General features: G+C 40.7%; 1 protein-coding gene across 1 annotated transcript in view; it reads right to left on the minus strand.

Annotated features, from left to right (window-relative positions):
- Positions 1–22,644, minus strand: part of BLTP3A (bridge-like lipid transfer protein family member 3A) — a 73,403-nt gene extending 50,759 nt beyond the window's left edge. Inside the window, exon 1 of the mRNA XM_077754936.1 lies at positions 22,530–22,644. Within this exon, the coding sequence (XP_077611062.1) occupies positions 22,530–22,573 (44 nt within the window). The 5' untranslated portion in view covers positions 22,574–22,644. The remainder of the gene's footprint in view (positions 1–22,529) is intronic.
- Positions 22,645–22,650: the final 6 nt, after the last annotated feature.

The raw sequence follows: 22,650 nt of genomic DNA on the forward strand, positions 1-22,650 counted from the left end.
CACAAGGATAAGTCAATGTATCCTTGAAGACAGTATATAGTCAAGGTATGTCACATTTATTCGCGTCTTCTTTAACTTCTCTAGGCAACATTTTATAGTTTACATCTTTTTACAACTTTTTTCAATTTATATTATATTTTATATTTTTGAAACTATTATAAAGGAAACTTCTAGTAGCTGTTTGCTGCTAGAAGATAGAAGTAAAAGTGTTATTTTCATATGGATTTTGGTTTTTTTTAAATTTTTAAGTAGTCTCTATACCCAGCATGGAACTCAAACTTACAACCTCAAGACCAAGAGTCCAACATTCCTCCAACTGCGCCAGCCAGGCGTCACGATATTGACTTTGTATTCTACAACCTTACTAAATTCAATTACTAGCTCTAGTGGTTGTTTGGTAGGTTTTTTAGGATTTTCTATGTAAACAATTGTATCTGTAAATAGTTTTACTTCTTCATTTTTTTACAATTTTTTTTTTAATCTTTTATTCATTTCTAGGAGAGAGAGAGAGACAGCGTGAGCAGGGGAGGGTCAGAGAGAGAGGGAGTGACAGACTCCGAAACAGGCTCCAGGCTCTGAGCTGGCAGTCAGCACAGAGCCCGTCGCGGGGCTGGAACCCACGAACTGCGAGATCATGACCTAAGCGAAAGTCGGACGCTTAACCTACTAAGCCACCCGGGCGCCCCTTACTTCTTCATTTCCAATCTCTGTGAAAACTGATGTTTATATGTTCCTGTATGTTGCAACCTTGCTAAACTCATTTATTAGTTCTGTTAACTTTTTTTTTTTTTTTTTTTTAGAAACCATAGGAGTTCTACATCGACATCCACATCGTCTGCAATGCAACGTCTGCAAAATCTTTGTCAGGTTTCTGTTACCAAGATTATGATAGACATATTAAACAAGATGGGAAGTGTTTTCCTTCTCTATCTCCCAAAAATAATTTGTGTTAAATGGGTACTATTTCTTATTCAAGTGTTCAACAGAAATTATCAATAAAACTATCTGGACCCGGAGTTTTCTTTATAAAATAGAGTTTTGATAACAAATGCAATTTTTTAATAGACATGGGGCTACTCAGATATTCTATTTCATAGTCAATTCTACTGTTCTGTTTTTCAAATAATTATGTGCACTTCAACTAGGTTGTTGAGTTTTTTGATGATATTGAATAATCACTTACTACCTTTTAACATCTATAAGATCTATCTATATCCCCTCTTTCACCCTTGATAGTATTTATGATTTTTTTTCTTGATGAGTTTCACTAAAGGTTAATTTTATTGATCTTTAAAAAAAAAAACTCTTGTCATCATTAATTTTCTCTATTTTTGTCCTATATTCAATGTCAGTGATTTTTCCTTTATTCTACTACTTGGGTTTATTATGTTCATCTTTCTCTAGCATCTTAAGTTGAAAACCTCAATCATTGATTTTTAAACTTTTCCCTAATATAAGCATTTAAACCTACATATTTCCCAGCACTTTATTTGCTATATCCTATGAGTTTTGATATGTTGAATTTTCATTGCCAGCTAGCTAACATTATCTAATCTCTTTCATAAAATGTTTTCTTTGACCATGTGTTATTTAGAAATGTATTTTAAATAGTCCAAATGTGCAGGGCTTTTTAGTCATCTTGTTAACTTATTCCACTGTAGTCAGGGAATATACTATATAAGTTTTCAATATTTTGAAACTCGTTGAGAAATGTTATAGTTTAATGTACGGTCTATTTTTTAAAACATTCCCTGTGCACTTGAAAAGAATGTTGTTCTCTAGTTGTTACATGTAGTGTTCTATTAATGTCAATTAGGCAAGGCAATGCATAATGTTATTCAGATCTTCTATATCTTTATTGATGTTCTGCAAGTTTTTCTATCAACTCTGAGGAAGGAGTATTGAAAGCACCCTACTGTAATTGTGGATTTGCTTTTGTTGGCTTTTGTTTGGTTTTACTTCATGTGTATTGAAGCTATTTTATTAGGTTCATATGCATTAATGATTGTGTCTTTTCTAAGTTTATTTACTTTGAGAGAGAGAGAGAGAGAGAGACAAAGGAGTGAATCCCAAGCCGACTCCAAGTCGATACAGGGCTCAATCTCATGAACCATGTAGATCATGACCTAAGCTGAAATCAAGAACCACTTGATTTCAGCCACATTTGATTAAGCCACACTTAACTGAGCCACTGTCTTCCTGATGAAATTATCCTTTTACTATGAAATGTTTATCTCCGCAGTTTTTGAGAGAGAGAGATTGAGTAGGGGGAGGGCAAGAGGGGGATAGGTGGGGGAGTGGAGAGGGAGAGATCTTAAGCAGGCTCCGCATTCAGCGTGGAGCCTGATGCAGGGCTCAATTCCACAACCTTGGGATCATGACCTGTGCCAAAATCCAGAGTTGGACGCGCAACCCACTGAGCCACTCAGGTACCCTCTTATCTCTAGCAGTAATCTTTGTCTTGAAGTCTATTTTGTCTGATGATAATATCCACTCCAGCATTCTTGTGCTTACTGTTCACACGGTGTGCCTTTTTTCATCCTCTCACTTTCAATCTATTTGTGTCTACCCCTTTTTTGTCTAGTCTGACAACCTCTACCATTACTTTGGAGTGGTCAATCCATTTACACTTAATGTAATTATTGAGATTGGTTGATTTTGGTTTAGCATTCAATGTTTCATCTGATTTTAGTTCCTCTATTCCTCTTTCCTGCCTTCTTTTTAGGTTAACCTAATTACTTTTAGTATTTCATTATAATTATTTTATGAGTTTTTTAGCTAAACCTCCTTACCGGTGTGAGTGTGACTACTCTGGGAATACAAAATGTAAACTTATCACAATCTATTTACAGTTAATATTGTACTACTTCAAATAAAAATTTAGAAACCTTTGCAACAAAATAGTTCATTTACTGTCATTCACCTGTGGACCATAATTGTCATACATATTACATATATAATAGTCCCCTTTTATCCATGAGGGATACGTCCCAATACCCCGAGTGGATGTCTGAAATTGCAGTACTGAATCCTATATATACTATGTTTTTTTTCTTATTAAAACAGAATTATGACAAAGTTTAATTTATAAATTAGGCAAATAAGAGATTAACAATAACAAAATAGAACAATTCTAATATGCTGCAATAAAAATTATGTGAATGTGGTTTCTCTCAAAATAGCTCATTTGACTTTACTCACTCTTCTTCTTGTGATGATATAAAATGATAAAATGCCTACATGATAAGCTGAAGTGAGGTGACTGATGTAGGTACTAAGACACAGCATCAGGCTACTACTGACCTTCTAATGATATGTCAAAAGGAGAATCATCTGCTTATGGACTGCAGTTGACCACAGGTAGCTGAAACCATGGAAAGCAAAACCGTGGACACGGGAGGATGACCATACATATGTGATAGACCCACAAGACCCACAGCCTTATTATAGAAATTGAGAATAAAAAATATATATAATTTTTATAAATAGACTCTTTTACATCTACATTTCAAGTGTTCTTGACTCTTTCCTAAAGATCCAAATTTTCATCTGGCATCATTTCTCTTCAATCTGAAGAACTTTCTTCAGTATCTCTTATAGTGCTACTAGGACTCTGTTTCCATTTGTTTAAAAATGTCTTTATTTTACTTTCCATTTTAAAAAACATTTAAGCTGGATATGGAATTTTAGGTTGAGAACTTCTTTCAGCATTTTAAAGGTATCAGCCCATTGTATTCTTGCCTCTGTTGTTATTGATGAGAAGTCAGCCATTAATCGATATCGTTGTTCTCCTCTATGTGAGAAGTCATTTTCCTCTGGCTGCTCTCATTTTTCTCTTTATCTTTAGTTTTTAGCAATATGACTGTGATGTGCCTCGAGTAGCTTTCTTTTTATCTACCCTACTTTGAACTGACTGAGCTTCTTGGATTCTATAAATCTGTTTTTCACCAAACTTGAAACGTTTAGCCACTATTTCTTTTTTAATCACAGCTCTATCGAAATAGAATTCACATATCATAGACACATTCATGTAAAATGTACAACTGAATGGGTGCACTTGGGTGGCTCAGACGGTTGAGTGTCTGACTTCGGCTCAGGTCATGATCTCACAGCTTGTGGGTTTGAGCCCCACATCATGTTCTGTGCTGACAGGTCAGAGCGTGGGGTCTGCTTCAGATTCTGTGTCTCCCTCTCTCTCTGCTTCTCCCCCCTCTCAAAAATAAACATTAAAAAAATTATATGTACAACTGAATGGTTTTTAGTATACTCAGAGTTGTGCAACCATAAGCTTAATCAATTTTAGAACACTTCCATTACCCTCTTCCAAACCTTGACTCTTCAGCTATCATCCCCACCCTCCTTACTCCCCCTAACCTGGTAACCATTATTCTATTTTCTGTCTCAATAGATTCGCTTATTCTGGATACTTAACATAAATGGAATTACATAATATGTGGTCTCTTATGACTAGCTTCTTTCATTTAGCATATTTTTAAGATTCATCCATGCTGTAACAGGAATCAGCACTTCTTTCCTCTTTATGGTCAAAAATATTCCATTATACAGATATACCACATTTTGTTTATCATTTATCAGTTGGTGGACATTTGGGTTGTTTCCACTTTTGAGATAGTATTAATAATACCACTATGAACATGCAAGTACAAGTTCTTATGTGAGCATTTACTTTGTTGGGTATACAAGTAGGAGCAGAACTGCTGTGTAAAATGGTAACTGATACTTTTTGAGGAACTGCCAGACTGTTTTCCAAAGTGGCTCCACCATTTTACAGCCCTACCAGCAGTGTTTGAGAGTTCCTATTGCTTCACATCTTCACCATTTGTTATTATTTCTCCATATCTTCACCAACACCGTAATTATCTTTTTAATTACAGTCATCCTTGCAGCCACTGTGATTTTGATCTGCATTTCCTTGATGGCTGATAATGTTGAATATCTCCTGTGTTTGTGTCCATTTAGGCATACTCCTTAAAGAAATGTCTATTCAGATCCTTTGCTTGTTTTTCAATTGGGTTGTCTTTGGTTTACTTGTCAGCCATTATTTCTTCAAATGTTTTTGTCTTGTTTTAATTATCTACTGCAGGATAACAAATCACTCCAAAGCTAGTGCCATAAAACAGTAAGCATCTCATTAAGCTCACAGATTTTATGCATCAGAAATTCATTCAAGGGATAACTGGGAGAGCTTTACTCTGATTCATGAATTCTGGGGCTTCATCTGGTATGCCATGAATGGCTGGGAGCTGGGATCACCTAGAGTGAGTGGCTTCTTCACTCACATGGTTGTCTCCTGGGTTGGAATGTCTCAAAGACCAGGCTCAGCCAGGACTGTTAACTGGAGCACCTACATGTGGTTGCTCTGTGTAGCTTAGATGTCACTTCCAACCCGATTCTATTGGCCAAGAAAAGAACACGTATGATGATAGATGCTGGTGCAGCCGTCTTTGGAAAATACAATCTGCCACATGTCTTCTCTCTCCTTGCCTTCTAGGACTCCAAATACATACATATTAATATTGTCCCACAGTCCCTGAGGCTCTGTTTTTGTTTTTCAATCTTTTTTCTCTTTTCTTCAAAGTGGATAATTCCTGTCACTCTATTTTCAAGTTCACTGATCCTTTCTTTAGCCATCTCCAATCTGCTGTTAAGCACATCCAATACATTTTTCATTTCAGGTTTTGTACTTTTAAGTTCTAGATTTTACATTTGGTTCTTTTTATAGTTCCCACTTCTCTACTGAGATTCTCCATCTGTTCACTTATTATTACCATGTTTGTTTTAATGTCCTTGTCTGATAATTTCAACATCTGAGTCATCTTGAGGTCCATTTCTATTGACTGATATTCTCAACAATGAGTCACATTTTCTTCATTGCACATCTAGTCATTTATTATTGTATACTGGACATTATTGAGATTCTAAATTCTGTCAATCTTCCTCTGAAAAATGAATTTTGTTCTACTGGGAAACTTACTTGTCTAGATTCATACTCTAAACTCTGTCACCCCCACAAGAGACAGGAGCTAAATCTCAGTTCAATTCTTTCAGCTTCCTGACTAGCCTTTTCTAGGCTCCATGAAACCTTTCCCCATGCATGATTTGGACAGAATTTAAAAGCAGATTTTAGTTCAGCATCCCTCCTCATCAGGGAAATACAAATCAAAACCACACTGAGATACCACCTCACGCCAGTCAGAGTGGCTAAAATGAGCAAATCAGAGAACTCTAGATGCTGGCGAGGATGTGGAGAAACGGGCACCCTCCTACACTGTTGGTGGGAATGTAAACTGGTACAGCCCCTCTGGAAAACAGTGTGGAGGTTCCTCAGGAAACTAACAATAGAACTCCCGTATGACCCAGCAATAGCACTGCTAGGAATTTACCCAAGGGATACAGAAATGCTGATGCATAGGAGCACATGTACCCCAATGTTCATAGCAGCACTCTCCACAATAGCTAAAACATGGAAAGAGCCTAAGTGTCCATCAACAGATGAATGGATCAAGAAGATGTGGTTTATCTATACCATGGAATACTACATGGCAATGAGAAACAATGAAATCTGGCCATGTGTAGCAACATGGATGGACCTTGAGGGTGTTATGCTGAGCGAAATAAGTCAGGCAGAGAAGGACAAATATCATATGTTTGCACGTATAGGAGGATTAGGAGGAACTTGACGGAGGAACAAGGGGGAGAAGAAGGGCGGAAATGGTGGGGGAAAGGGAGAGAGGCAAACCATGAGAGACTCTTGAATGCTGACAAAAACTGAGGACTGATGGATGGGGGGGGAAGGGGGGATGGGCATGGAGGAGGACACTTGTGGGGATGAGCACTGAGTGTTATGTGGAAACTAATTTGACAATAAACTATTAAAAAATAAATAAATAAATAAAAGCAGATTTTAGGGCTCCCTCTTCTGTTGCTTTCTCTTCTCTGAGATTTATCCCCTCATTTTCCAGCCCTCTTATAGTCCTGAACTCCATGCTCTAGCTCCCCAAGCTAGTAAAACTGTAGATTTTTGCGTGCATTCTAGCCACCACCCACCATGCAAACTAGGGAGTATCCTCAGGCAAAAAAGTTGTATGAGAAACCTACCCAGTACCATTCCCATTTTTCAAGTTTTCTGTCAATTTCTGCCTGATTTGGTCACTTTCCAATGTCTTCAAATAGCTGTTGCTTTTTTTTAATATACTGTCCAGAGTTCATAATTGTTATCTGAGAAAGGGCTAGTATAATAAGATACTCCCATATTATTAGAATATCCCTTTTCTACTAGATCTCATTGGTATTATATACTCCCCAAAAGGCAACCATGATGTGAATTACCAAAAACACATATGACCAGATGTGCACAAATGTGCCCTCTCAAAATAGTATGATAAATGGTAATAGATAAATCATCTTCATAGTGATGTGCCTATCATAAAAAAATTGAAACAATATAAAAACTATAAAGGAAAAAAGGAAAAGGTATAAAAGGAAAAAATAAGTTTCTAACATACAGAATTATATATATTGAAATATGTATATCTACTGACTGAGTCAGTCAGGTGACCCAAGCCAGTCTTCTTCTAGGACTAGATACTTGCAATCTGGCCCACTAGCAAGGATCCAGGCATGTAAGGCATGTTACATATGGGCATGTAATTGGCTGTTAATGTATTTGAGCACCACCTGGAATTATGGCTGCAGGATAGATAGATGTATAAAATAGAAATATTTTATTTTTAATGAACAGTGTATCTTGGGCATTTTACACGGTCAAATTCTTAAATACTTTTTAAGAATTGGAGCATAAGCTATAAGCAACACCTCTGTATGGAGCATTATAATTTATTTAATAAGTCCCTACTAATTACTTTTTTACATTTATCTCATTAAATAGCATTATAGGCTTTTCTCACTTGGTTTGATTCCTTCTGTAGGATGAATTCATAAAAGTGGAATTATACAGTCTACATTCTGACAGATACTGCCAAATTTCCCCCCTAGACATGATATTTACACTCAATAATTGTAACCAATTATACAAAATTCCACACACCAAGGGTACCTATGTAGTTGATGACTTGAGGCCCTTCCATTTACCCTACCTTCCCATCCCAATACTAGGCCAGTTAATATTCTGGAGATTCTAGGGGCACCTGGGTGGCTCAGTCGGTTGGGCAGCTGACTTCCGCTCAGGTCATGATCTCATGATTCGTGGGTTCAAGCCCTGCATCGGGCTCTGTGCTGACAGTTCAGAGCCTGGAGCCTGTTTCAGATTCTGTGTCTCCCTCTCTCTGACCGTCCTCTGCTCACGCTGCCTCTCTCTCTCAGAAATAAATAAAATGTTAAAAAAAATATTCTGGAGATTCTAGAGAGCTCTCTTTCCTTAATGCTCAACAGTTGCCCTAATGAACATTCTAATTCCCTTTCTTAAGCATGAAACCTTGCTAAAACCTAGCCTGTTTAGCTGAAGCCCTAATACCCTGTCTGGTTTGAGCCAGTCTTCTTCATCTTCTTCTTCTTTTTTAAAGGTTTTATTTTTTTAAAGTAATCTCTATACCCAACTTGAGGCTCAAACTCACAACCCCAAGACCAAGAGTTGCACGCTCTACTGACTAAGCCAGCCAGGTGACCCAAGCCAGTCTTCTAGAACTGAATACTTGCAATCTGGCCCACTAGCAAGGATCCAGGCATGTAAGGCATGTTACAAATGGACTCCTCATCTAATTGACTGTTAACATATTTGACTACCACCTGGAATTATGGCTGCAATTTCTTATCCAATGCCTTTTCTACATACCCTTTTATGGGTCATTCTAGAATTAGAACTCAGATAGTGGGGGACCCTCATCAACTGTAACTCAGAGACAGCTGTCCTCTTCCCTCTCAATTCTTTAACCATTCAGTTTCCAAAGTGATTGGATCCCAGATTCTTTCCCCTATGCCAGCCTTGAAGATATTATACCTCATGTCCCAAGTCTTAGAATTAATGAAATCTGAATATTACATTTCTAATTTTAAGACTTACACACAGACTCCCAGATTAGCCAAAGTGAAACTGCTGTTGCTAATGCTCAGAAGAGGCCTATTCTACTAACAGGTATTGTTGGTTATTCACTACTGAAATGTGGACAGAGATTTCTTCATGGTATAGGCTGAAACAATTATTTAGAGAAGTGTGGCATATAAGTTATCTGAGCTTTGAAAATTGCTCAAAGAGGAAACTGAGGGAAAAAGACTCCATACACAAGGCTGTTCTTAATTTTTTAGTAGAATTGGTCATAATTTTGACCAACATGTATGCCTATTTTAAGAGGCACAGACTTCTCAGGGTTCCTGAGTGGCTCAGTCAGTTCAGGGTCCAACTTCAGCTCAGGTCATGATCTCACGGTTCTTAGGTTCGACCCCCGTGTCAGGCTCTGTGCTGACAGCTAGCTCAGAGCCTGGAGCCTGTTTCGGATTCTGTGTCTCCCTCTCTCTCTGACCCTCCCCTATTCGCGCTGTGTCTCTCTCTCAGAAATAAATAAAACATTAAAAAAAAAAAAAAAAGAGGCACAGACTGCTCAAAATGAGCTATCTTTCACATCTGATGGTGAAAGAAAAGCCCTGGCAAACCCCTGAATAGTTTTCCCTGAAGAGATTATTCAATGAACAAATACCTAAGATAGCATATTCACAGGTGTAAATAGGTTCAAAAATCAAAAAAGGTCTTGGGATGCGGCAGGGGGGGTGGTGTGCCTGGGTGGCTCAGTCTGTTGGGCGTCCAACTCAACTCGGGTCATGATCTCACAGTTTATGGGTTTGAGACCTGTGTTGGGCTCTGTGCTGACAACTTGGAGCCTGGAGCCTGCTTGGGATTGTCTGTCTGTCTGTCTCTCTCTCTGTCTCTCAAAAACAAATAAAACATTAAAAAAAAAGTTCCTAAGGCACCTGGGTGACTCAGTGGGTTTGAGTGTCCAACTTCAGCTAAAGTCATGATCTCATGGTTCATGGGTTCGAGCCCCACATCAGGCTCTCTGTGCTGACAGTATGGAGCCAGCTTCAGATTCTGTGTTTCCCTCTCTGCCCCTTCCCCACTCGTGTTTTCTCTTTCTCTCTCTTTCCCTCCCTTCCTCCCTCTCTCTCTCAAAAAATAAACATTAAATAATTAAAAAAACAAGAAAAAAGTAAGGTCTCTAGCCCTAAGAAGGACTACGTGCTCCTCTAGAGCTAAATTTGTGTCATTTCCATCTGTGTCTGGCACAAGGTCTAAGACAAGAATGCTCAATTAAATTTTACTGATTACAATACAAAGTGAATAAATGATAATTGCCAAAGAGATGGAATGAGCTAAAGGGTATACCCAACAATCCAACCATATTCTATCACACACTGTAAGCCAACTATAATACTCTGATTAACTAGACATGTTAAACCAGGTTTAAGAGTGTCATATGTAAACACGGAAATAAACTTATCTGTGAAGTTGAGGTAGAAGGCACACCCTTCCCATTAGAGACAAGCAGAAAGAAAGTGCAAGGTTTTTTTTTTAAAGGAGAGAGAGTATATTCTAAAAGCTCTGTCTAGAAGGGGCACCTGGGTGGCTCAGTCAGTTAAGTGACTCTTTTTCTCTCTTAATTTTAAGATTATTTATTTTGAGAGAGAGAAAGAGAGTAAGTGAGTGGGGCAGGGGCAGAGAGAGAGGGAGAGACAGAATCCCAAGCAGGCTCCACACCGTCAGTGTGGAGCCTGCATGGGGCTCCAACTTACGAACCAGAAAATCAAGACCTGAGCCAAAACCAAGAGTCAGATGCTTAAGCAACTGAGCCACCCAGGTGCCCAAGTGACTGATCTTGATTTCACTTCAGCTCAGGTGTTGATCTCACAGTCATAATCACACAGTTGTAAGTTCAAGCCCTGTGCTGGACATGAAGCCTACTTAAAAAAAATTTTTTTAGGGGCGCCTGGGTGGCTCAGTTGGTTAAGCATCCGACTTCGGCTCAGGTCATGATCTCACGGTTCGTGGGTTCGAGCTCCATGTCGGGCTCTGTGCTGACAGCTCAGAGCCTGGAGCCCGTTTCGGATTCTGTGCTTCCCTTTCTCTCTGTTCCCCTTTCTCTCTCCCTGCTCACGCTCTCTCTCTCTCTCTCTCTCTCTCAGAAATAAAAAAAACATCAAAAAAATTTTTTTAATTTTTTAAATAAACTCTGTCTAGCAGCATTTATATATAGATACACATACACACACACACACACACACACACACACACACACACACCAGGAAAAATGAAAAAGAAGGGTATTTCTCTGAGAGTAAAAATTATTTTTAAAATAATAGCTAATATTTAGTGATTACTTACTTTATTCCAGGCACTGTCCTAATAAGCACTTTGTTCTACATTTTTAATTCATTAATTTCTCTCAACGGCCCCATGATATAAAGGACTACTATTATCTCCACTTGACAGAAGAGAGAACTGAAGCATAGAAAGGTTAAATACCTTGCCCAAGATCACAGCAAGCTAGGAATCAAAATCGAGCAGTATGGCTCAAGAACCTGCAGCCTCAACTACACTATACCATGTCTCTGACTTTTAACAAAATCAGCAGAGGTGCAGCAGTCTGGAGAAGTTTGCTGCCTTGGACCCGGATCAATGGCAACAGAGAAGCAGCTGAGCCCTACCCAGATGCGTTGGTGTAGTATATAGGCATCTAAGACCTAGCCTCCATCTTTCCAATATCATCTCTAGCTATGTTCCACCCTCAAGCCCTACATTCCAGTGACACAGAACCATAGGCAGTCTCCTAAAGGCACCCTACTGTTTCTCAGCTTGGTACCGGTACCGTTGTTCATGCAGCTCCCTCTGCCTGACATCATCTTTCTGCCCCGCGACCCCCCACTGCCCCAGGCTCCACAGATACTTCTTAATATGCCTTGCTGAGCTTATTGTTTACAGGACTGTTTTTTGCTGGATGCAGTTGAGTCCCTGAAAGGGAGGCTTGTCTCTCTTTTTGGAGTTGCTGGTGCTTGGCAAATAATTCAAGTGGTCAATACAAGTTTCATGACAGAATTAATGGATAAATGGTCTCAGAAACAGAGTCCTCAAAGGTAGCCCAGGGCCCGGGGTTAGCTGAGGGGAAAGCTAGACTCCCTATCTGAGAAAAGACCGAATGAAACAACACCTGCACCTGACCACGCAACTATCTTGCAGCAAATCTTCCTCAAAGAGAGCAAGAACTTCTGTGGGCTCAGAGGACTAAAGAGCTGCAAGTCAACTTGCGGTTGGATTCTACTGACATCAAGAAAAAAAATACATTGCCAGGCCTCTAACTTCACATTAACTCCAGTTAAGACAGTCTCTCAAGGGGCGCCTGGGTGACTTAGTCGGTTGGGCGTCCGACTTTCGCTTAGGTCATGATCTCACGGTTCGNAGTTTCTCAAATGAAATGCCTTTTTTTTTTTTAATGTTTTATTTATTTCTAGAAGAGAGAGAGACAGCGTGAGCAGGGGAGGGTCAGAGAGAGAGGGAGATACAGACTCTGAAATAGGCTCCAGGCTCTGAGCTGGCAGTCAGCACAGAGCCTGACGCGGGGCTCGAACCCACAAACCGTGAGATCATGACCTAAGCGAAAGTCGGACGCTTAACCGACTAAGCCACCCAGGCGCCCCATGAAATGCATTCCTAAACTGCAGTCCTTTCTTTAACATGAATTTAAAAAACACACAGATTTCAAAAAGAGAGAAAGAAGGAAAGAGGAAAAGAAAAAGAAAACAGATTTCTCTTAGAAAAGAGAAATGCATGTTTTCAGCTCTGCCTAGGAAAGCACTAGACCAAAGAGCTGGAGGCACTCTGCTTCAACAAGCTTAGCATGTCCTTATCTGGATTTTCTACATTTTGGAACTCTCCAACTCTCCAAAGACCTACATACCACAAACAGCTGTCCAGAGCCCTGCTCTTCCCCCACTGCCATGGAAACCATTTCTGGAAAATCAGAAACAAACTGGAAACTTCCAGAGTATTTGTGGCTCCAAACGCTAAAAAAGTAAGAGGAATTTAGGGAAGCTGACCTGTGGGACATTTACTGAATTAGAATTGGTCTAATTAGAGTAGTATTCCTTCTCTAAAATATGTTGCCTACATTCCTCCCTGACTTAGCTGAAATCATGTATCCTAAAGAATTGGGAATTTTGGTGTGAAAGTGAGCGGAGGAGGGCATGCAGGCTTGGGAGGGGGTTATGGTACTGGAGAGCTGAGGGCAGAATTGGGGCAATGAGGTACATGAGGAGGTGGGAGAAGAGAAGAGAGTGTATCAAGAGCAAACTTCAGCAGTTTCAGAATTTAGTCTTAAGTTAGTGATTCTCAACCCTGACAGACTCAATTCCATGATCAGCACTGCCAAGAGTGACATTTTCCTAAAATAATGACAAACACTTGGTAAAGTTCAAAATGACCTTCCCCGGGTACCTGCTGGCCCAGTTAATTAAGCATCCTACTTCAGCTCAGATCATGATCTCGCGGATCTCAAGTATGGCTCTGTGCTGACAGCTCAGAGCCTGGAGCCTGCTTCGTTTGATTCTGTGTCTCCCTCTCTCTCTGCCCCTCCCCAGCTCACGCTCGGTCTCTCTCTCTCTCTCTCAAAAATGAATAAACATTTTTTTAAATGAATAAACATTTTTAAAAAGTCCTCCCCCATTGTAGGTGCAGTCTAGAACATTCACTGTAGTTTAAAGCTATACAATACTTTGTGTTTATTACAAGAGTTAGACTCTATGTTTATATAAATGGGCAACTCACCTGACAAATATTGACAAATACTCAAAATTCAAAAAGGACATAGGACAATGCTTCTTTGTGTGAGAAGATTCTGCACACTGCAAGATCTTAGTATCTCTAGCCTGCTGACTAAATGCTGTTCACACTCCTAAACCACAACTATAAAAAGTCCTTGCTGAGATACAATGATCTCAATGACCTAAAAGATCTTACTCCAAGGATTGGTAGAGAAAAAACTTTTTTCTTCTTCTGTTTCAACTCCACTCCTCCTTCAAATGGTTCCCTAACAACCAAGACTCAAAACTCCAACTACTGAGCTCATGTTATACGTAGTTAACCCACTATGGGTTTTGTGGCCTAACTTAGGAACCTATTCAACACTTAATATACTATTTCTTCTAACCTACGCACTCCAAATTCCAGACTTAAAAATAAAATTTGAGGGGCTCCTGGGTGGCTCAGTCAGTTAAGTGTCCGACTTCGGCTCAGGTCATGATCTCATGGTTCACGGGTTCGAGCCCCGCATTGGGCTCTGTGCTGACAGCTAGCTCAGAGCCTGGAGCCTGTTTCAGATTCTGTGTCTCCCTCCCTCTCTGACCCTCCCCTGCTCACGCTGTCTCTTTCTCTCTCAGAAATAAATAAAACATTAAAAAAAATTTTAAAAAAAGAAAGAAAATTTGAGAATATACCACTCCATAAGTTAGAGACTTACATATACTGACCTCTCACCATTAATGTTCTGATTTTTCTTTTAAATTTTTTTCATGTTCATTTATTTTTGAGAACAAGACAGAGCATGAGTGGAGGAGGGGCAAAGAGGGAGACACAGAAACCGAAGCAGGCTCCTGGCTCTGAGCTGTCAGCACCGAGCCCAACTCGGGGCTCGAACATGAACCACAAGATCATGACTTGAGCCGAAGTCAAATGCTTAACCAACTGAGCCACCCAGGCACCCCCCCCCTTTTTTTAAGTTTATTTATTTTGAGAGAGAGTACAAGTGGGGGAGGGACAGAGAGAGAGAGAGAGAGAGAGAGAGAGAGAATCCCAAGCAGGCTCTGCACTGACACCACAGAGCCTGATGCAGGGCTCAAACTCACAAACTGTGAGATCATGACCTGAGCCTAAACCAAGAGTTGGACGCATAACTGACTGAGCCACCCAGGTGCACCACTGTTCTAATTTTGTTAAATGATGGGCTGACATTCAAGCTACACATGACCAATGCACTACAAAGATTAAGTATATATGTAAAATGATCATTTCTGTAGACAAATAAAACAATGTCAATCCAACAAATATTTTATGATACATCTAAGTCCTCATTTTCATGGCAAGAAGGTACAAACTACATATCCTTTATCTAAATTCTCCCCTATATTATTTTATACTTGTTTTCCTCTTTATTATATAGATACTAACTGATTCTACTGCTTATAAATACTGGACAGTGTTCTATAGTATCTGATACTGATAAGTCAGCATCCGTTGCAAGTGCCTGCCTCATCACACAACAATAAAAGGTCTCTTAACAATACTGAGTGAACTGGATTTCCTTGCTCCCCACCACTATCCCCACTCCCCAAGTTTAGGGTTCCCTGAATTCCAGCCATGCATTCCCATTCCACACATTTTCTCCTGCACCCACTCAAACCATCTTCAAACTCTCTGGTTTTCAAGGCAGTCAAGGGACCACTTCCCTGCCATCATGGAGGAAGGACGTGCTCCGGTGTGTGCAGAGAACTGAGCCATGATGAAAAGAATCTTTTTTTTCTTTCAATGATTGAAGCCATACTTACAGATTTACTATTCAACCAGGTTCTATATTAGGCGAGAGTAACTAAATGACCTCTGATGTTTTTTTCACTCTAAGAATACAGTATATGATCATGCTATGTTCTTAGATTATGTATAAGTAAATTCACTAAGGACCCAACTCTGTGTATTTATTTCTGCTATTTCACCCATACTGAGGTCGAAGTTTCCTCTTTGTAATATGCCTTGATACTTTTTTTAAAAAATGATAAATAGGAATAGCCCTTGTTCTCTTCTCTCCTTAAGCACTGATACAAAGAGCATCTGAAGTTGGATGCTTAACCATCTGAGCCACCCAGGTGCCCCTCAAAAGTCTAATTCTTTAGATATGTTAGGCACAACCTTAAAGATGTCGGAAAGTATCTTCAGAAACTCACACCAGGGGCGCCTGGGTGGCTCAGTCAGTCAAGTGTCTGACTCTTGATTTCGGATCAGGTCAAGGATCTGACGGTTTGTGGGTTCAAGCCCTGAGCTAGGCTCCACACTGACAGTGCAGAGCCTGCTTGGGATTCTCTCTCTCTCTCTGTCTCTGTCTCTCGCCCCTCTCCCACTTGCATGTGATCTCTCTCAAAATAAATAAACTTAAAAAAAAAAAAACCAACAGCAATCTCTCTTGAGATTGCTCAAATACTAGATAAATAGTAATAGTAACTACTGAATACTTTTTCAGGACCAGGCACTTTTATAAATTATTTCTAATACTCAAAACCACATTGTGCATTATTGTCTCCCATTTTACAGATAAGGAAACTGAGCTTCAAGAAGCTGAAAGACTTGGTGAACACATAGCTTGTAAGTGGCAGAGTCAAAATGTGTGGCCACCTTTTGGAATCCAAAGTCCTGGTTCTTTCTGCTACATTGACATGCCTCTCAATCAATTTTTCAAGGCAGGTAACTTCATTATTTGTGAACCATACATTAAACTGTTGTGTGTCAGATACATACAACAGCACCGCTTTGAAATGATTACTTTTAAATGCTACTTTTTAAGACAAAAGACACCTTGGAAAGGTGCAAAGCTTGTAACACAAAAGCTGTGAAATTCAAATTTTAGTTTCTTTAGTAAAGATGAAATACTATGCAAATGTGGTACCCAGCTTACAGAAGATAATGAAACTATTTAATATCCAGAGTAGTCTGAAGACCAGATATTTAGCAAAAACCTAAATGCCTGATGAACTGTCCCTCCTTTCTCTTAATGTACGTGATTGCTTTTTTGATGAGGAGCAAAACTCAGATCCATGCCAAGTAAATAATTTTATGGGGTGGTAGTTATAAATTACTAATTATTTTTATTTAACCTGCCTAATTTGAATACTTCTCCAAAAAGATATTGTTTTCAATGTTCTGACATTTGCTTGTGACTAAAATTTACAAATAGATCAGAATCTAAAAACTAAACAGAGGCAAATATAAAGTAGCCATCTGGTTTACCACGGATGAAGTTAAAAAAAATTTTTTTTTCGAAACATTCCCAGCATGGGGCGCCTGGATGGCTCAGTCGGTTGAGCGCCCAACTTCGGCTCAGGTCATGATCTCATGGTTCGTGGGTTCGAGCCCCACGTCGGGCTCTGTGCTGACAGCTAGCTCAGAGCCTGGAGCCTGTTTCAGATTCTGTGTCTCCCTCTGTCTCTGACCCTCCCCTGTTCACGCTGACTCTGTCTCTCAGAAATAAATAAAACATTTTTTTTTAAAAAGTAAAAACAAAAAACAAAAAACATACCCACCAGAAAGGCTAAAATGAAAAAGACGAAAACTACAAGTGTTGGCAAGGACGCAGAGCAACCAGAACTCTCAAATACTTCCAGTGGAAGTGGGAATTAGTACAGCCACTTTGGAAAACTGTTTAATAACACCTATTAAAATTTAACACATGCATATCCTACAGCCCAGAAATTCCACTCTTATGCATATCCCCAATAGATAGTGTACATTTGCTCACCAAAGGACATAGTAGAATGTTCCTAGCAGCACTGTTCATTATAGCCCTAACCTGGGAAGCTAATCAAATGTCCATCAATAGTAAAATATGTAAATAAATTGAGGTATATTCACATAATAGAACGCCATACAGCAATGAAAATGCAGAGTCTACAACTTGATTAATCTTGCAAAAATAACATTGAGCTAAAGAAGCCAGACAGAGGCATATATCATACAATCCCATTTATATAAAGTACAAAAACAGACAGAACTAATCTATATTGTTAGGAATCAGGACAGTGGTTACTCCTTGGCAGAGAGAATGACAGAAGACATAAGGGGGCTTCTTGGGTGCTGGTAATATTGTTTCTTCATATGCATACTGGTGACAAGAGTACATTCAATTTGAAATATTCAGCAGATGAGAAGCTTATAGCAACATAATAGTAAAGACAATCAGAGTGCCTACATGTGAATCTCAGTTCCATCACTTACTAGTTATAATTTCAAGCAAGTTACTTAACCTCTCTGTGCCACATTTCTTAATCTATAAAATAGGCCTAATAACTATCATATAAGGTTATGAGAATTACATCATAAGATTGTAAAGTGCTTATTTACATAGTTGGTTATTATCACTAAGTATCTGCTAAGTAAAAAAAAATATGCTTTATTCTGAAGCAACACAAGATAATGAAGAAGGGAAAGAAAGACATATAGGATTTGACAATTACTAGAAAATGCACAGGGTGGCTGGGTGGCTCAGTTGGTTAAGTACCTGATTCCTGACTTCCGCTCAGGTCATGATCTCACAGTCATGAGACTGAGCCCTGGATCAGGCTCCACACTAGGTGTGAGGCCTGCTTAAGATTCTCTCTGTCACTCGCCCTCTGCCCCTTTCCCACTCACTCATGCGTGTGCACACACGCACATGCACATACACACACACACCCTTTCTCAAAAAAAAGAAAAGAAAATGAACAAAATAATTATTTAGGAAATCCAGGCAATAATAAGTAAAATCTAGTACAAAGAGACATGACCTGGAAGTTGAAACGACTACAAACCTTCACCTAAACAGACCCTGGGCCAGCAGTCAGTTTCTCTGGGCCTGCAGCTCCCCACTGTCCACTGGGTGGTGGCCACGATGCTCTCTTCAGGATGATGAGTAATAACGAGGAGGCACTGATCCAGAACTAAGAATGCTGAGCTCGCGGTAGGGTCTCGTATTCTCCCAGAGGACTCTTGAAATCTTGTATGCCTCTGGATTTCACTAATACTTGTTTTTAAAATATCTACCATCCCTATCAGCCGTGTCTCTGTCACTTGGGGTCACATTTCCTGCAGCTATTTAGAGCAAATAATTAAGACTTCTCGTAAGTTTCTAAAAGGGCCAGTCAAGTGGGTTGCTGTCACCCAGCCCCCGGCAGTATTCCTAACTTTTCTGGTCATGATATAATAGCTACTCTTTATTAAACCCTACTGATATGCTGAGCCCTATAATAAATACCTTATACCCAATCCTCAAAAAAATCTGCTAGGTACATAGTATTCTTCCTTATTCTCATCTTTTACAGGTAAGACAACTAAGGCTCAGAAATGCTGACCTGTTCAAAAGTGACAGAGCTGGCAGGTGAATTAGGCTTCTCTGGCTCCAAAGTCCATGCTCTTTCCATGAGCCACAGTCCCTTGACTTACTTGGCAATCAATCATATTCCGTCTTTTACAAAAGGTCATTAGCTAAGGTGAGCTAAAACAAGAATAATCTAATTTACTGAAAAATCAATTTCAGATATATTTTTTAATGATTACCTTTGTTTCTAAGTAAAGGTCTCCCCCTGGGTCAATTTCAATGAATACTGTGCATTGAAGCTATTTGTATTACACAGCAGTCATCCAAACCATAGGTTAAAGCCCTTAAAAGATATTTACATCACTCCCCTGATGAATCCCTAGTGCCCAGATCCGGGCCTGGCCTAGAGCCAGCCCGTAACAAAAACATCTTGAAGACCACCTTCCTCAGATCTTGTTTACCGAAATACTCTACTAGTAAGAAGGATGCATTCTAACAAAACACTTTAATATCTTAAACTTCATGGCCAAAATTAAACATGAGAGTCACTGGAATATTCTTCCTGCTCTTAAGACACTCTTCTCCAGGTCAAGTGGCATTGTCATCATCCTTAATTATTAAACACCTAAAAACATTTATTTATCATACTGAGGTAACTCAGTGTACCCTCTCTTCTCTTTCCCCATGAGACATGGTAAGCCACAGAAGCTGTAATTCCCTCCAGGCAGGCTAGCCTCTGCAACTATATCATAGAGACCGTACAAAGACACAAATGTCATACAGGATTAGGCCAAAGGCCCAAGGAGTCTGACCTGTCCCCCAAACAGATCCATGTCCTACTGCCTTTTCCTGAAGCCCTGATACTACAGACCCAAATAACCTTCTCTTCCTCTTCCTTATCAACCACACAACACTGAGGAAACCAGAAATTTCTCCCAATGTCCCTCACGCTATTCCTACTTCATCAAAAAGAGATACTTTGTTCATCCCCAAGGAACCACTGAATAGGTCTGCATGTATTATTAAATTTTTTCTTTAAAAACTCTATATTCATAAAGAGTGCACAGAATGTGTGTGCACTAAGCTGGATTCTATTCCACTACCTTAGCTCCCATTGCAACTTGGGTAAGTTGCTTATCCTCTCTAGGCTTTAGTTTCCACAGCCATAAAATGAGGGAGTGAAACTAGTCAGGGGTTAGTCACCAGGTTCCAGGATGCTTGCAAGATTCAGGCATGTGCTTTGAGGGTTCATAACTCTCCCCCAGAATTTATATAAAAAATTACCTGTTTGCATATGTGGGTTTTTCTGGAAAATTCTACAGCTTATATCAAATTGTCACACAAATCATGGCCCAAAAAAATAACTATAGCTCATGTTTAATTGAGCACTTACTATGTGCTAGGTCTTTACATATATTTATTCATGTAACCCTCATAATAACCCTTTGAGTTAGATACTATTACTATTCTCATTTTACAGTTGAAGAAAGTAAACCAGAAAAGAGCCTGGGCCCTTAAACCAATGCTATGTTGGGTGAGATCATCTCTAAATCCTAAAATTCTCTGATTCTATGTTTATGCAAATAGTTCTCCTTTAGTTAAATTTTCTGTACCACTTCACATTCATTAGTCCTAACTTTTTTTTAGTGTTTATTTTTGAGAGAGAGACAGAGCATGAGCGGGAGAGGGGCAGAGAAAGAGGGAGACAAGAATCCAAAGCAGGCTCCAAGCTCTGAGCTGTCAGCACAGAGCCCAATGCACGGCTAGAACTCATGAACTGCGAGATCATGACCTGAGCCAAAGTTCGATGCTCAGTGGACTGAGACACCCAGGCGCCCCTGGTCCTACCTTTTTTTTAAGTGACTCAGGACCCTGAGATCAAGAGTCAGATCCTCTACCCACTGAGCCAGCCAGGTGCCCCCATTAGTCCTACTTTTAAATCTTTATACAGAACCACCAAACTCATGGAACACCCAGATGAATGCTATCTGAAAAATATTAGAAAGCTAATCCAAGTAAAATATCCAAAGGCACTTTTCAGCTCCAACCTCTAATCTGCTTTTACTTTTACAATACGGTGATTAATCAATAGACTTCGGTTAATCTAATTACTAATTAAAGTCTAAAATCAAAATTAACAGTGAATAAGCCAGGGTATCAGCCAGAAAGGCGGGGGGGGATACAGTGGCAGCAAAAGCGTCTCCCTATACCACTAGCCAAACCACTCACCAAGGCAGTGCAAAGGCCAGGAAAGATACGTTAGTGCAAGGCCGCTGTGCCCTGTGTTGACTGGCGACACCTCCCTAATCCCACCTCCTGAAAACCACTGACCAGCGTGGACAAGGCTTGAATCGCTCTCCCCTTGAGATACGAAGGCTGGCTAAAAGTATTAAGGCATTCCCAACCCCTGCCTGGAATAAGAAGCGAAAACTAAGTGAAAGGCTTCCAATTTCTGCGCACACCAGTTCTGACAACCTGCAACGGCAACACCGGAGTCGGCAGTCACCCAGTTACACCTGAAAACGGTTTTGCCAAACACCTCCCTCCCGGCCAAACTACTCAGGGACATAACACTGCTTAATAAATGGCTGCAAAGAAGTAGACTTTGTTAGTTCTTTTCGCAGGCTGTCAAAAATCCTCCACATCTTAAAGGGAAGGTTGTTGAAACTTTACGCCCAACTCTCATGACCTTTCTCCATTTAGTCTGTGTAATGAGAAGAGAAGCAAAGGAGGGAGAACCGAGATCAAGGGAATGGCCCTGGGTGCAGGGATTATATCCTTTTCAGGGGTGATGCAACAGGGTCAGCCAAACGAAGAGGCGGCGGAGGAGCTGCGAGCTTCTAGAAAGGAGGAAACCGGTGTCAGAGTTGGAAATCCGAGAGGCAGATGGATTATGAAGGACTGGGGGTCAGGTTTATTTGGAAGGGACCGGAGGATAAAGGCTCTGGTCTGGAGCTGAGTACCAGGAAGGCGAGAGAGGAAGCGGTGTAAGGGCTGGTGGCGCCGGTAAGGAGGCGGGCACAGGACACGACGGGGGCGGGTAGGAAAGGGTGGCATCCCTCGGGGCCGCGGAGGGGACGGTCGGAGTGTCTGGGGGACGTGCAAGAGAGGACGGAGTGACCTGTTCGGCGGTGTGGGGAACTGAGTGAGGGGGCAGCCGGCCAGAAGGGATAGGGAGGCTGCGAAGGTTGAGGGGAGAGCCTGAGGTGCCCCCGCAGGGCAGAAGCGCCCTGCACTGGAGGGCCCAGGGCGAGGGAAGAACAGAGAGGTGACAACGGTCGGGGCCAGCGGAGCGGGCCGGAAGCTGTCCAGCTCGAGTTGAGGCGAGGGCCGCCACGGAGTCCCGGCTCGGGCTGAAGACAGGGAGACCGGCCCGAAGCAGGGCTTACGGGAGGAGGGTCCAAGGGGGTTAGGAAGGGCCCCGGGACGGCTGGGGGCCGGCGCTGGCGCTCTCACCGGGACAGGTGCTTCAGGATCTGCTTCTTAATGATCCCGGCCATGCCGGAGCCGCGGCCCGCGTGGAAGGCAGGCGGGCAGCTGTGGCCTCCTCAGTCGTGAAGGGGCGGCCCCTCCCCTC

This window comes from Crocuta crocuta, unplaced genomic scaffold, assembly GCF_008692635.1.
Source record: "Crocuta crocuta isolate KB4526 unplaced genomic scaffold, BGI_CrCroc_1.0 scaffold132, whole genome shotgun sequence".
Taxonomy (NCBI): Eukaryota; Metazoa; Chordata; class Mammalia; order Carnivora; family Hyaenidae; genus Crocuta; species Crocuta crocuta.